The sequence below is a fragment of the Curcuma longa genome, chromosome 1 (assembly GCF_044706935.1).
Source record: "Curcuma longa cultivar G26 ecotype Majalengka, Jawa Barat chromosome 1, ITB_CL_G26_1.1, whole genome shotgun sequence".
Lineage (NCBI taxonomy): Eukaryota > Viridiplantae > Streptophyta > Magnoliopsida > Zingiberales > Zingiberaceae > Curcuma > Curcuma longa.
Genome location: NC_133861.1, coordinates 12,355,471 through 12,369,824, shown reverse-complemented (window position 1 = coordinate 12,369,824; position 14,354 = coordinate 12,355,471). Strand labels below are relative to the sequence as shown.

Below are 14,354 nucleotides of genomic sequence, written 5' to 3'. Positions count from 1 at the left end.
ACGACGGATTTTATTTTATCCAAAACCATGGATAGCAAAGTGAGCAGAGATTGTCCGGAACGGTAAATTAAACATGGCGTACATCGCGATCTTCTATTCGGTCCCGGCAAGGAATTGGAGACGTCTCGAGGTGGAATTGGGAACACGGCGCCACGTCGCGGGGGCGACGGAACGCTGGCAGGATCGCCGGACGCCGGAGATGGCTGTCCGGCGAGCGCCATGCGTGCGGGTGTCGAGGTGGACGGAGACAGGTGCCTGCCAGGCGGTCACCCGTGGTGGGGGCCCTCGCGGTCGAGGGGTGTCCACGTCACGACGCGACCGCCGGGCCCACGGTGTCGCGTACAGAGCCTACACGGCCTGACGAGGGCCTCTTTCTCCGTCCGTCCGCGGGGCCACCGCCCATCCAACGATCACCTCCGCCTATAAATTTGCCTTCCGCTCTGGCCACGACCTCTCCATCCCTCCTCTTCCGTTACTTTCCCTCCCCTCTTCCAGCCCACAGCGCTTGCTCTCTCTGCTGCTTGCAACTGCAGTTCGCCAAGCTCTGTGAAAAGAAATGGCGGTGGAGACGGTTGTGCCAGAGGCGAGCGCGAACGCGGCGGTCAAACTCGGGCCGCCGACCAACGAGAAGGACGCGGAGAAGTTGATGTTCATCGAGGAGATGACCGCGAACACGGACGCGGTGCAAGAGAAGGTGCTGGCGGAAATATTGACGCGCAACGCCGAGACAGAGTACCTGCGGAGGTACGGGCTCGACGGCGCCACCGACCGAGCCACCTTCAAGGGCAAGGTCCCCGTGGTCACCTACGAGGACCTGCAGCCGGAGATACAGAGAATCGCTAATGGAGATCGCTCCGCAATCCTCTCCGCCCACCCAATCTCTGAGTTCCTGACCAGGTACATTTATTATCGATCTTCCATGTTTCCTCCGAATTGGGATTTTTGTTTATCACGCACGAATGCGAGGCTAAATTGGATGTAATTTAAAGTTCCGGGACGTCTGCTGGCGAGAGGAAGCTGATGCCAACTATCAAAGAAGAGCTCGACCGTCGGCAGCTCCTTTACAGCCTTCTCATGCCCGTGATGAACCTGTAAATTTCGCCCCACTCGTCTTCTTCAAGAAATAATTAATCAATCAGTGCAAATCTATAAGATTAACTTTGTTTGGGCAAAATTTCAATTTAACAGTTACGTCCCGGGGCTGGACAAGGGGAAGGGGCTCTATTTCCTTTTCGTGAAATCGGAGACGAAGACCCCCGGCGGGCTGACTGCACGGCCGGTTCTCACGAGCTACTACAAGAGCGAGCACTTCAAAAGCCGCCCATACGACCCGTACAACGTGTACACAAGCCCCACTGCCGCCATCCTCTGCGCCGACGCCTTCCAGAGCATGTACGCTCAGATGCTCTGCGGCCTGCTACAGCGCCTCGACGTTCTCCGAGTTGGCGCCGTCTTCGCCTCCGGCCTCCTCCGAGCCATCCGCTTCCTGCAGCTCCATTGGCAGGACCTCTCCAACGACATCGCCGCCGGCTCCCTTACCGCCAAGGTAACCGATCCCTCAGTCCGCGCCGCCGTGGCCGAGCTCCTCCGCGAACCGGACCCGGCGCTGGCCCGGTTCGTGGCGGCCGAGTGCAGCAAGGGCGACTGGGCCGGTATCATCACACGCATCTGGCCCAGCACCAAGTACCTCGACGTGATCGTGACGGGTGCCATGGCGCAGTACATCCCCACTTTGGAGTACTACAGTGGTGGCCTCCCCATGGCTTGCACCATGTATGCCTCCTCTGAGTGCTACTTCGGGCTCAACCTGCGGCCCATATGCGAACCTTCAGAGGTTTCCTACACCATCATGCCCAACATGGGCTACTTCGAGTTCCTCCCGCACGGCGACGGCCACGGCCAGGACAAGGCCCAGCAGCTGGTGGATCTGGCGGACGTGGAGGCGGGGAAGGAGTACGAGCTGGTTATCACCACCTACGCCGGCCTGAACCGCTACCGGGTCGGAGACATCCTGCGGGTGACCGGGTTCTACAATGCGGCGCCGCAGTTCCGGTTCGTGCGCCGCAAGAACGTGCTCCTCAGCATCGAGTCCGACAAGACCGACGAGGCGGAGCTGCAGCGAGCGGTGGAGAGCGCGTCGGCGCTGCTGCGGCCTTACGACGCGACCGTGGTGGAGTACACGAGCCACGCTTACACCAAGTCCATCCCCGGCCACTACGTCATCTACTGGGAGCTTCTGGCCAAGGGGGCCTCCGGCGACGCCGACGCGCTGGAAGCGCTGTCGCACGTCGGAGTGATGGAGAAGTGCTGCTTGGCGATGGAGGAGGCGTTGAACTCGGTGTACCGGCAGAGTCGGATGGCTGACGGGTCGATCGGGCCGCTGGAGATCCGCGTGGTGCGCGGCGGCACGTTTGAGGAGCTGATGGACTACGCCATCTCAAGGGGAGCATCAATCAACCAATACAAGGTGCCGCGCTGCGTCACCTTCCCGCCAATACTAGAGCTCCTCGACTCCCGCGTCGTCTCCACCCACTTCAGCCCCGCGCCGCCCACGTGGTCGCCGCACCGCCGTCCGGGAAACTGAGACACCGCCCGACTGCATCGAGAAAGGGAATATGAAACGAACGAAAAGGTAGTCAACGCTTGACCTACCTCTCGTTTTTTTAACCTAATTAAGTAAATTTAGATTTATCCCTTCTTTTTGTTTCTTTTTCTTTTACTCTAGTGAAGCATTGTGATTATGCTTTTAATGTAGCCAACGTGTAATGGTTAAATAGTTAATGAAAAATAATTTGGCACACTGTCTCATGCTCCATCCAATTACCGAACGGATTAACATAATTTTCCTTACAATTCGAACGCCAATTCTATTTATATTATTGGCTAACTTCTTATGACTTTCCTATGATTATTTTTATATATCCACATCATAAAAAAATTAGGTCTATGCTAAATAATTTTGCTCCCGCCGTACGCTCAGTATTAACTATCATAAGCATCTAACGACGGCATTGGAGGCACCGAAAGCAAATTATAATTCAATATTAGAATATAACACGAATAGTTTTGTTGATCTTGGATTGGATCCATATCAAATATAAAAGAATCTGTACCTAGTGAGAAGAACATTTCTCTTGCAATTTATGCATCTCCTCACGAATGGATAAGTTTAAATCCATAAAAGATGTATCGTTGAATTATAGTCATATGTCCTACCATAGTTAGATCTCTTAATCCATTTTCAGAATTTTGGTTAATATTAAGAGTGGATCACCTCGCTATTGACTATGCATCTACTTTTTTTTTCTTCCGATTATATATCTTCGTTTTTTTTTTGCATCCTTCTTCCGATTATATATCTTCGTTTTTTTTTTGGCATCCTATCCCTCTCCTCTATATATATTTTCCGGTCAATACATCGTGAATGATTAAGTCATCGATTCATGAACTACTGACATGCATGTTTCTCGAAGATAATCATCCAAAAAGATAAATAGACCTGAAAAGTATTCAAAAACAGAATTAAAATGGTGATGGGATGGAGGCAAGTCATTCCCACTTTCAAGTTAGGGTTTTGCTGATAAAGGAGTTTAAAGACTTGGAGAAATTAGGATTTGATGTGCACATACCTGTGTCATAGGTATGAGCAACCTTTTATAGAGTTGATATCCGAAATATTAGCGTTCGTTTAAGAAATATTCTGAAATACTCGTTTTAATTTTAGAAATATTTTGATCGTCCATGTCTTTTGGGAGATATTTTCTTTTTTTTCGAAAGAAACAATCTTAGACTCCCTGGCCTAATTGCGTGGGCCAACCGATTCCTGAGATTAAGCATGCTCTAAGATTGGGATCTGAGGCCAGGATAAGGTTGGCACGTGATATCGAATAAATGTCGAGGCTAGAACTCGAGGTTAGGACTCGAGGTCGAGATAAAATCGGCACGTGATGTCGAGCCAATGCCGAGACTGGAGTTCGAGGTCGGGACTCGAGACCGAGATGAGGTTGGCTCATGATGTCGAGCAAGTGCCGAGGTGAGAACTCGAGGTCTGGGTTTGATGTCGAGATGAGGTCAGCACGTGATGCCGAGTGAGTGCCGAGACCAGACTCGGGGTCGAGACTTGAGGCTGAGATGGTGTCGACACGTGATGCCGAGTGAGTGCCGAGAGATCGGGATCAAGACTCGAAGCCGAGATGGTGTCGGCGTGTGATAATGAATGGGTGCCGAGATCAGAATTCAAGGTCGAGACTCGAGACCGAGATGGGATCGGCCTGTGATGCCGAGTGAGTGTCGAGACCAAAACTCGAGATGCAGGCTCAAGGTCGAGATGGGGTCAGCACATGATGCTGAGTGAGTGTCGAGACCAAAACTCGAGGTCCAGACTCGAGGCCGAGATGGGGTCGACGCGTGATGTCGAGTGAGTATTGAGAGCGGAACTCGAGGTCGAGATGGGGTCGGTGCGTGATGTCGAGTGAATGCTGAGATCGAAAGTCAAGGTCGAGACTCGAGGCCGAAATGGGGTCGGCGTGTGATGTTAATCGAAACTCGAGGCCGAGATGGTGTAGATGATGTTGAGTGTCGAAATCAAAATTCGAGGTTAAGACTCGAGACCGAGATGGGATCGGTGCGTGATGCCGAGTGAGTGCCGAGATTGGAACTCAAGGTTGAGACTAGAGACCGAGATGAGGTCAACGCGTGATGTCAAGTGAGCGCCGAGATCGAAGCTCGAGGTAAGACTCGAGGCTGAGATGGGGTCGGTGCACGATTCAAAGTGAATGTCGAGAGTGAAACTCGAGGTCAAGACTCGAGGCCGAGATGGTGGTCGGCGCATGATGCCGAGCTGATGCAGAGGCTAGAACTCGAGATCAAGACTCGAAATCGAGATGAGATTGACATGTGATGGCGAAGGGGTGCAGAGGTTAGGTCCTAAATCTTAAGACGACTATCATTAGGACCAGAGGTGTAGATTTATTAATTATTTATTTCTTCAAATATTATCTAATCTTTCTTAATGATTCTTCTCCTTTCTATTTTTCAACTATGTGATGCCATAACTATATGTATATATATATATATCTAATTTCAGCCAAAACATAATCAGTGTTAATGTCCACGAAATGAAGGAAGACGATCTTACAGTGTGGGAAAATGAGGGAAAGAGATCAACCTGAGAATGAAGGAATAAAATCTCATCAGTGCTCGTCACGTCTCTAATTGCCGTTTCTTAGAGGCCCAATTGATTTTGAGGGACTTTCTAAACAAAGCAAATCTGAGTTTGATTGAAACTCTAACACCAGTTGCATCAAATTAGATTTGCCCGAATATTTTGTGAACGTGACGCCGAATCTAATTAGATTTCCACGAGAACTGGACTCAATCTCGAACAAGTGGGTGGTGGATTGGATTTAGCCAGTGTTAGAATTCGATCAGAATCTAGATCACTAAGTAAAATGGAAGTCAGACGTTGACTCTGCTAGAGCGCTATTCGGCGGAGTTGCGTTTGGGGATAAATGTTTAATCTAGTTTGACTTTCCTGTGGTCAAGAAATTGCGGGAATGGCTCGTGAAATTCGTGGGAATTAGTTCAGATACAATGAGTACTTGAATGTTAAACCGGAGTGATACGCCGGGAATAACAGGGGTCGCACGTGGCAAGCTTAGTAGTCCATCTCGAGTCAAGTCAATCAGTTCATGATCGAACTCGGATCAAATCGAACCAACTATTTCTAATTCAATTCAAGTCAACCTGACACGCGACCAAGCTCAAGCATGATCCGATAACACAATATTAAGAGAATGACATTAGAGATTGTTAATTTTCACTTGTGTTATTTTTCTCTCTTCAATTTTCCTTCAAAATTTACACTTCTTTCTTTCTGTCATCGTCGTCGGTAGGAGACTTCCATAGGAGATCTTGCATTATTCCATCAGATAGCTGCTAACTCAACAGAAATCAATCCGACAGGAATCGACTCGAGAAGAGCTAACTCGACGCATATCTGACTTATCAAAACAGCTGATACATTAAGAAATCAACTCATCCTTAATCTCAAACCAGATCACGGAGTGATAATACTATCTATCAACTTTGAATTATGTGAGTTCGCATAAGGGATCGTTTTGGTAGATCAAATTTATATTTTATTTTTAAAATATTTTTCGATCAAATAATTCGCCAATTTATCGTAATAAAAAATTATCTGAAGTTCAATCAGATCACGTATCAAATAATTTTAAGCGCCATCGAAGCATATTCTTCACAACTATGCAACTTTCACCCACTGATGACTGACCAATAGAACTCGAAGGATCCGTAAGCCACATGGTAAAGAGAACTTTGTTGGCGATCGCCACTTTGTTTAATGAACGGCCCCAATAAGGATGTCTGCATCATAAAGAATTTGGATAATTATGAATAAGGCGATAAAGGCGGATCTAGCTAGAACCGAATCCACTAATTAATTCTGCAATTAACAAAAGTCTGGATACTGCAGATTTCTCATTTCTTTTAAGGAAAAACTTATGATAAAGACAGATGGATCTAATTATATATACGAACCTGAATCTAATCTACTTTTGTTTGTGTTCTTGGCTGGATTTCTCTGCTTTTCTGCGGTGAACAGTCATTCATTGTTTGTTTCTTATTAATTTACTACAATATGTTTCCTAAACGTCGATTATTGGGCCGGTGTTATCTTAGCATTTGATTGACTGGCAAAACAAATATCCAGTGAGATCTTAAGAGGTTCGTTTTGTGATTGATGGGGCCATGGCTCAGGCTCAGCTGCCCTATCCATCTCGAATCAGGTCAACTTTGTGCTTCGGCCTTTCTGTTTCCTGATCCAATAGAATTTATTGGATCAGGCTTAACGATCGAGTAAATTGATCGTTGTGAATTAGATTTGCGCCATTTACGAGGTCGAGTCGACGACGACCGTCAAAGATACCGGTCACGTGCGCACCATCATCAGCTTGTATCTTTACTGTCGGCGAGCTTCGAGCTCCTCCGCCGTCCGAACCGCCCTGGACGGACGAGATGCGTCGATTAGATTATGGTCCCTTGCCCTTTATCTTTTATTGTCGTCGCACTGTATAACGTTATACATTGATGCTGAAATTAAATACGCAAAAGAGGAATCTCCGCCGGTCACGTGCCGCATCGGCCGTCTACTTTCCGTCACCGTGCCGTCCTCGGTCAACGCGAAATGAAACTTCCAGTAACGGCGCCGTCTAGTGAGGCGCCGCACGCACATGTGCTGCTCCCCGCTGGTGGCTCACCGCCGAGAGCTGACGGACGAGTCCGCTCACTTGCGGTCACTTGAACTTCTCATCGCCTCGGGCTTCAATGAAGCCGTTTGCTCTTTAGAGGGGAAGATAATGGCACTGACGGTGATCGGATCCTCCTCAAAGAGAGAGAAACTCTTGTCCGTATTCGTGTGAACCGAGGCACTCAACAGCCACATTCCATGTTTGGCCTTCCATATTTTATAATTCACAATTTGCCCTCCTCTTTCAGTTGCTTTTATTGGTTTTCTTGCTCGACTTGCCTTTCTTCTTCTTCTTCTCAGACAGCTCTGTTTTGCTGCAGTGGAGTGGCAGTGGTTCCTTATCGGTCCTCGAGAGAATAAATCTCGCGTTGCCGTCCTTCCACCATCTCCGTTTGGTCGGTAGATTTGCTGCAGGAGGCGTCGGAGCGAGGAAGCTGGTTGATTCCATGGAGAAGAAACACGGGTTCTTCTCGACGCTCGAGGAAGTGGTGCGGGGGCTGTCGCCGGCGCGGATGAGGACAAAGAGCCTCGCGGCGAAGAGCGAATCCTCTTCGGGAGCAATTCTGATCAACCCGCGGCGGCGGAAGGGGCAGGGCAGAGAGAGGCAACCTCACCAGCCGTTGGATCAGGCGCTGGCGGAGGCGCCTATGATGGCGAGATCGTCGAGCTTCCGGCCCGTAGGGGAGGCACTGTCGCCTCTGCTGGAGGGCCCAGACGGTGACGCGCCGGAGGAGGTTGGAAGTCAGAGGAGGGAAGGGTGGGGTCACTGGGTCCGCGGCCAGCTGTCGCGGACTCCTTCCGTCACGTCCTCTTCGGCTGCCGCCACCGGTTGTTCGTTTGGCACTTCAGACCTTCGGCTCTTGCTCGGGGTTATGGGGGCGCCGCTCGCTCCCCTTCACGTCAGTACCGTCGATCCTCTCCCGCTTCTCAGCATTAAAGACACTCCCATTGTAAGCATAGATCTTGCTTTTCCACAATGCCGTTATTCCACTGGATTTTCTTGTCATCATCTTGATCCAGGGCAGAACTGCAAGCTCGCTTTGGAAAATGCAGTCTTCGTGATTTAATTTCCTTCTACGGTCTCCGCATTTTGACGCTGCTTCCTTATTCTTTCAGGAAACTTCATCGGCTCAGTACATACTGCAGCAGTATACAGCCGCATCGGGTGGTCTCAAGCTGCAAAGCTCTATCCGCAACGCTTACGCGATGGGAAAAGTGAAGATGCTGGCGTCAGAGTTCGAGACGCCAACCAAAGTGGTGAAGAACCGCGGTGGCGCAAACGCCGTGGAGTCCGGCAGCTTTGTTCTCTGGCAAATGGCCCCGGACATGTGGTACGTCGAGCTCGCCGTCGGCGGAAGCAAGGTCCACGCCGGCTCCAACGGTAAGATCGTTTGGCGGCACACTCCCTGGCTCGGTGCGCACGCTGCGAAGGGCCCTGTCCGCCCACTCCGCCGCGCCCTCCAGGTATAAACCTCTTATAGACATCACCTGCGCTCCTGCATTCCTCCATAGCGAACAATTGCTTCATCTTTGATTGAACTCGAGGGACTTTCTTCGAACAGGGCCTCGATCCTTTAACCACGGCGAGCATGTTTGCAAGTGCACGTTGCATCGGGGAGAAAAAGATCAACGGGGAGGATTGCTTCATACTTAAGCTCTCCGCTGATCCGCAAACGCTCAAGGCCCGAAGCGAAGGCCCTGCAGAGATCATCCGGCACGTCTTATTCGGCTACTTCAGCCAGCGGACAGGGCTCCTGGTCCACTTGGAAGATTCCCACCTCACTCGCATCCAATCCAACACCGGCGGTGACGCCGTCTACTGGGAGACCACAATCAACTCTTTCCTCGAGGACTACCGCGCCGTTGAGGGTGTAATGATCGCCCATTCCGGGCGCTCCGTGGTGACTCTGTTCAGGTTCGGTGAGGAGGCGATGAGCCACACCAAGACGAGGATGGAGGAGGTCTGGACCATCGAAGAGGTATCGTTCAACGTGCCAGGCCTCTCTGTCGAGTGTTTCATCCCCCCTGCCGAGATAAGGCGCCACTCCATCAGCGGCGCCTGCGAGCAGCCTCAGGCAGAAAGGATCAGGAGCAGGAGCAGCATTGGCGTCCGGTCGAAGGTCGCCGCCATGCCCGTGGAGAAGCTGCAGGATCCGAGCGACAACAAAATCGTTTGGAGAATCGAAGTGCCGCAGCGTCACGTCCTCAAACAAGGATCTGATCGATTTGTTAATAGTAATTGACCACGGGCAATGGATCACTGCAGTTCTAGATAGTAATTTCATCTTTGTGTTGCTTCCTCTGTAAATAAGAGCATAATTTTTCTCAGGTCTTAATTGTCAAAAAGGCCTGGCTGAATTTTTGTACTCTGAATGCAGAAGGATAAAGCATTAGCTAAAGATTTAACTGTGTAGTTGCGAACAGAGGCACAATATCGTTTTTTCTTCAGCCTCTGCTGCATTCCACTACTCTCTGTTTCTGAATCAAACAATTCCATGCTTATGTTCAGAAACTGCCACAATTTAGTCACTATGCGTAGCATGTACCTTTTCTCCAAGATCTCAAACTTCACAACGCGACGGTGAGTCTAATCCTGATCGAAAACATAGTTTGCCATGTAAAACAAGCTTCATCAGTTATTTAATGAATGCCTGTAACAACTCTTTTTCTTTCTTGGCAGACAGATCTTAGCTGTACATTTTGTTGCCTTCTCTGCAAATCTTGTGGGGGTGCTGAAATCATCCTGATCTTGTCCTCTTCTGCAGCAGCTTTATCTTTTTGATCTTGTTTGGTGACAGCATCTGAAGCCTAGTGATCCACAAAGTAAACACAGCTCATGCTCAGGTGCAAGTGAGGCAGGGGTTGCCTTGGCCCAAAGCAAGGCAGGCATGAAGACGCAAGTGGCCTCGGGGTCTGAAGGCCACCATGTGCTTCTGATCACCTCATTCAAATACCTAGCTCTGGTCTCTGGAGCACATTTATTTTAGTGATGCGAGACGTGATATTTTACTGAACTCTGCAAATATTCTACCTAACACATTAGTTATTAAGACGTGCATGCTCCTTGGTTAGTAATATTTAGAAGCTTCCTCATGTGGATGCTCTTCTCCAAGTCAAATCCCGTGATGGTCACTTGTTCATTTTTGTATCTGTGGGAAATATTCACTACGGTGCCAAGATCAACATCTCCATGGTCACTTGAAAATTTGAAATAAAGGTACATATAGACACACGATGAGCTCGCTTGCAATGGCAGGTGAACAAGGCTTAGAGGATGGTAGGTCCGTGTACCATTGAATTATCGTTCACAATGTCTCCCAGCTATCCTACAGCAATTCTCAAAGGATCCACGGGATCATAATGTACGACTGGAAAGACATTGACACTGTCAGGCTTTCTGTCTTCAATCGACAGAGGGTATTTTGAACAGCTGCAAAAACATATAATAAGCACGAAATTTTAGAAGTTTATATCGAAAGAATAATTGATGAGTCTTGAGAATTAAATAATGATCGTTGTGCTGTTCGGTCGATCTTGCGTATTTGGAGGAAACAATATGCATGTGAATACAGATTACAGAAGTAGGAAAAAGAGCAGAAAATTAAGATGGTGCATCGGTGACTCGAGTGTAGTTTTTCTATCAGCGGAGACTTTGAATAACCACGTACTGTTTTCATGTCCTAATCAAATTTTGAAGGAAGCATTTCAAATTTAAGAATATTTAAAAGACTTACTTCTTTTTTTTTCAAAAACACGTCTCTATTCTCGTTTTATCTCTCTTATATCTCGTTTCTATTATCGTTTTTCAAATGTCTACTTACTTATAGAGATCATAACTTAGTATAAAAATAGAACGTTTTACATGCTCAATCGAAGTTCGTTTAGAGATTCACATTTATTATCGAGCAGAACCTCATAATGGGTTATGTTTCGAAGTCAAAAAATATCATAAGATTTTTTTGAAGGTTCAAAATAAATTTTATATTTTTAATTAATTTTTACTTATAATTTATTTTAGGAATGTCAGAATTAGTTATGGACACCATCAATATATTTATTGCACTACCCTCTTTCATTTTATGATAAATTTTTAAAAATTTAAAACCGTAAGTCTATCAATAGGTTTTGACCAAAACTCATTGATAGACTTAAAAAGTTCCAATCTGATCCATTTTAAGTGCTACAGTTTTTTAAAGTTCCCTTAATCTATATGTGCCCAAAGATATCAATTTGAAGTTATTAACAATAATGATTAGAATGTCTAAAATTTTAAGGCAATTGATATATATATATATATATATATATAATTTATCATATCAAAATCATTATATGATACCATACATAACTTACTGTACTACTCTCTTCAATTGCATGCCAACTTTTTAGAAATCTAAATCGTCTATGTCCATTAATGAGTTTCGATCAAAATTCATTGATAGACCTAGAAAAATTTTGATCAGGTTTATTCCAACTCCTATAGATTTTTGTAACACCTTAGAGTCTAAAGGTGCCCATTGTTATCATTGTAAATGATTTTCAACATTGCTTAAAACATTTAAAAAGTTTCACATTTTTTGCCAATTGATATGACTCTATAACTTCATGTAGGATACTCAGGACAATAATTTTTTTTTTTATCATATCTCCCTTCTACACACTCACATTTTCTATCTCATTACAAGTTTTTATAAATTTGAGTCCACTAGTCCATTAACGAATTTTAACTAAAATATATCGATGGACCTAGAGAACTCCAATAGGATTAATTCCAACTTCTATGAGTTTATTAGATGAACTTGAGTTCAAATAAATCCTCATTTACTATTTTAAGGTCCTTCCAATAGTACTTAAAATGATTTAAAACTTTTATAATACTATAATATTGATTTTTGAAAATCATCACCACAACGATGTTAATATTTAAGTTGCAATGTTGATTTTTGAAAACTAACATCGAAATAATTTTTTATTTCTTTTATAAAATTTTTATTAATAAAATCAATTTTATCTTTTATTCTTTTATAATTAGATATTATAAAATAGAAGATATTAAAAAATAGCAAAATATTTTAAATATTTTATTGATTTTATTTTATATTTTTATCATAATTATTAAAAATTAAAAATAAATAAATTTTAATTTAATTTAAAAGGAAAGAGAAAAGTTGAATATATTACATGTATAGAGAAAGAAAATAAAACATATTAAATGTTACATGTAAATAAGGAGAGGAAAGAAAAAAAAATTTAACAAGTATCAGAGGGGCAAAACGGGATAAGTGTGTCTTTTGAGAAATATGAAAGGTATTTTTTAGACAGTCTCAAACTTAAAGTGCGTCCTGTTATAATTTACCGAATCAAATAAGATCTCAGTTAGGAGGGTGAAAATGACAAGACTGGAAGGCATGGATACCTCCAACCTGGAAAATGGGAGTGTTCCAAGTAATCTGAAAGATTTCTCGAACCAGTTGTCTGAATTGATGAAGCATATCTACACGAAGCAACCAAAGTTAGGATTAACTTTTACCTTTAATTCTCTCAGGCTTCACCAGGTACCTGCTAGATTGTTCACTGCATCTTACACTATGCACTTACCGTTCGTAAACATAAATGAAAACTTTCAAAAGAAATACCATCATTTGACCACACAAAGCGTTTAGGGTCTTGATCCTTGTCTCTCGCTGCTTGTTCTTGGACAGTTAAATTCCTACGGATACGAACATTACTGTTTGAATGTGATGTTATTGATGCCTGATGGTCAGCACCCTGGAGACTTGGTGATAAGACATTCCTTTTCACAAATATTCTTACAATCTGTGACAGCATTTGCATGGCTTTAGCAGACCTTGAACGCAAAAGAAATTGTTTGCTAAATCCACTACAAAGCTTTTAATGCAATTAGAGAAGTTCAAAATGCAAATTTAACTTGAAATGAATTTAGACAATCAAAATTTTTACCACAAGTAACACGAATACCACACCCGACATCCTCAGTAGAACCTGCCCTGGTAAGCTGTACCCTTACCAGGTCCAAAGAATTAGCTAGGATATTAGATGATGCCTTATCAATCACCAACTGGTAGATATTAATAAATAAGATACTAAATTTCAGAAAACATGTTTTTGTATCCCAAAGTGTATAGTTGATTTAAGACGTTGCTGCATATAAAAGAATCATATTGTGTGATCACTCTCTGCTTAAGACTGAGTTTTAAATGCTTAATTGCTAATGCAACTGCATCGATAAAACCAGTAAATAACACTTGGTTTGTTGGTGTCTGTGAAATAGTAGCATTGCGTCTTCCCTACGCCCATTACTGACATTATCTTCCCTATCTCAATGAATTCATGGACGAATCTGGAGCATCATTTGATAAGTAATAGAAGATTCGTCTCTATTGCAAATTTTGGAACAAAATCTAAATGCAGTGAATAAAATTTTCATACTGTTTCTTCTGAAAAAAAAACATAAGGATAAATTTTACAGTAAAAACTAATTAAGAAATTAACGAACGTAGTGAAACAAGGAAGTGATGATTTTTTTTCAAAACAATTCATTACAGAAAGTGGCAAGAATCGACAAGTGGTGAGAGGAACAGAGAATCAACAGAGAACAAAAACTAGAACGCAAATATGCTTTTGCTAGTTTTGATGAAGAAAAGATGAATAATTCCACAGTAGATCATGATTCATGTTCCCAAAAAGTGATGATTTTTAGAATTATTATCACTCTGTTTCTTTGAAGAAACAGGAGAACAAATTAAGGATCACAAGAAATACGCAAACACAGAATCAGAAGAGATTTTTAAAATTATCCGTTCCTTATTTATATATATATATATATAATAACATGGAATTTAAATTTATTAATTGATTCTTCCACATCGATATTTAACAGAGAATTAAGACAAATTTAACAATGTAATAAATATAATACAATTTCTAAAAGACATCGGATTAAATAAAACTACAAATTGCTTATAGCTTTTAAGCTTTAAAAAAGAGGCATAGAAGTTGATAGATTTAGAGTTTTAACATATATTTTTTGGACACTAAAAGAAATAACTATAGTTATATATTATTTAGA

General features: G+C 44.1%; 2 protein-coding genes across 2 annotated transcripts; both read left to right on the top strand.

Moving 5' to 3' along the window:
* The first annotated feature begins 383 nt into the window (after positions 1-383).
* LOC141813641 (indole-3-acetic acid-amido synthetase GH3.8-like) lies at positions 384-2,791 on the top strand. The gene is made up of 3 exons (XM_074701605.1): positions 384-897; positions 990-1,091; positions 1,189-2,791. Exons 1-3 carry the CDS (start codon positions 557-559, stop codon positions 2,582-2,584), a joined length of 1,839 nt encoding a protein of 612 aa, XP_074557706.1. The 5' UTR covers positions 384-556; the 3' UTR covers positions 2,585-2,791.
* A 4,785-nt stretch (positions 2,792-7,576) lies between these two features.
* Positions 7,577-9,666, top strand: LOC141813649 (uncharacterized). Its single transcript, XM_074701617.1, has 3 exons — positions 7,577-8,217; positions 8,384-8,731; positions 8,830-9,666. Exons 1-3 carry the CDS (start codon positions 7,714-7,716, stop codon positions 9,508-9,510), a joined length of 1,533 nt encoding a protein of 510 aa, XP_074557718.1. The 5' UTR covers positions 7,577-7,713; the 3' UTR covers positions 9,511-9,666.
* The last annotated feature ends 4,688 nt before the right edge of the window (positions 9,667-14,354 follow it).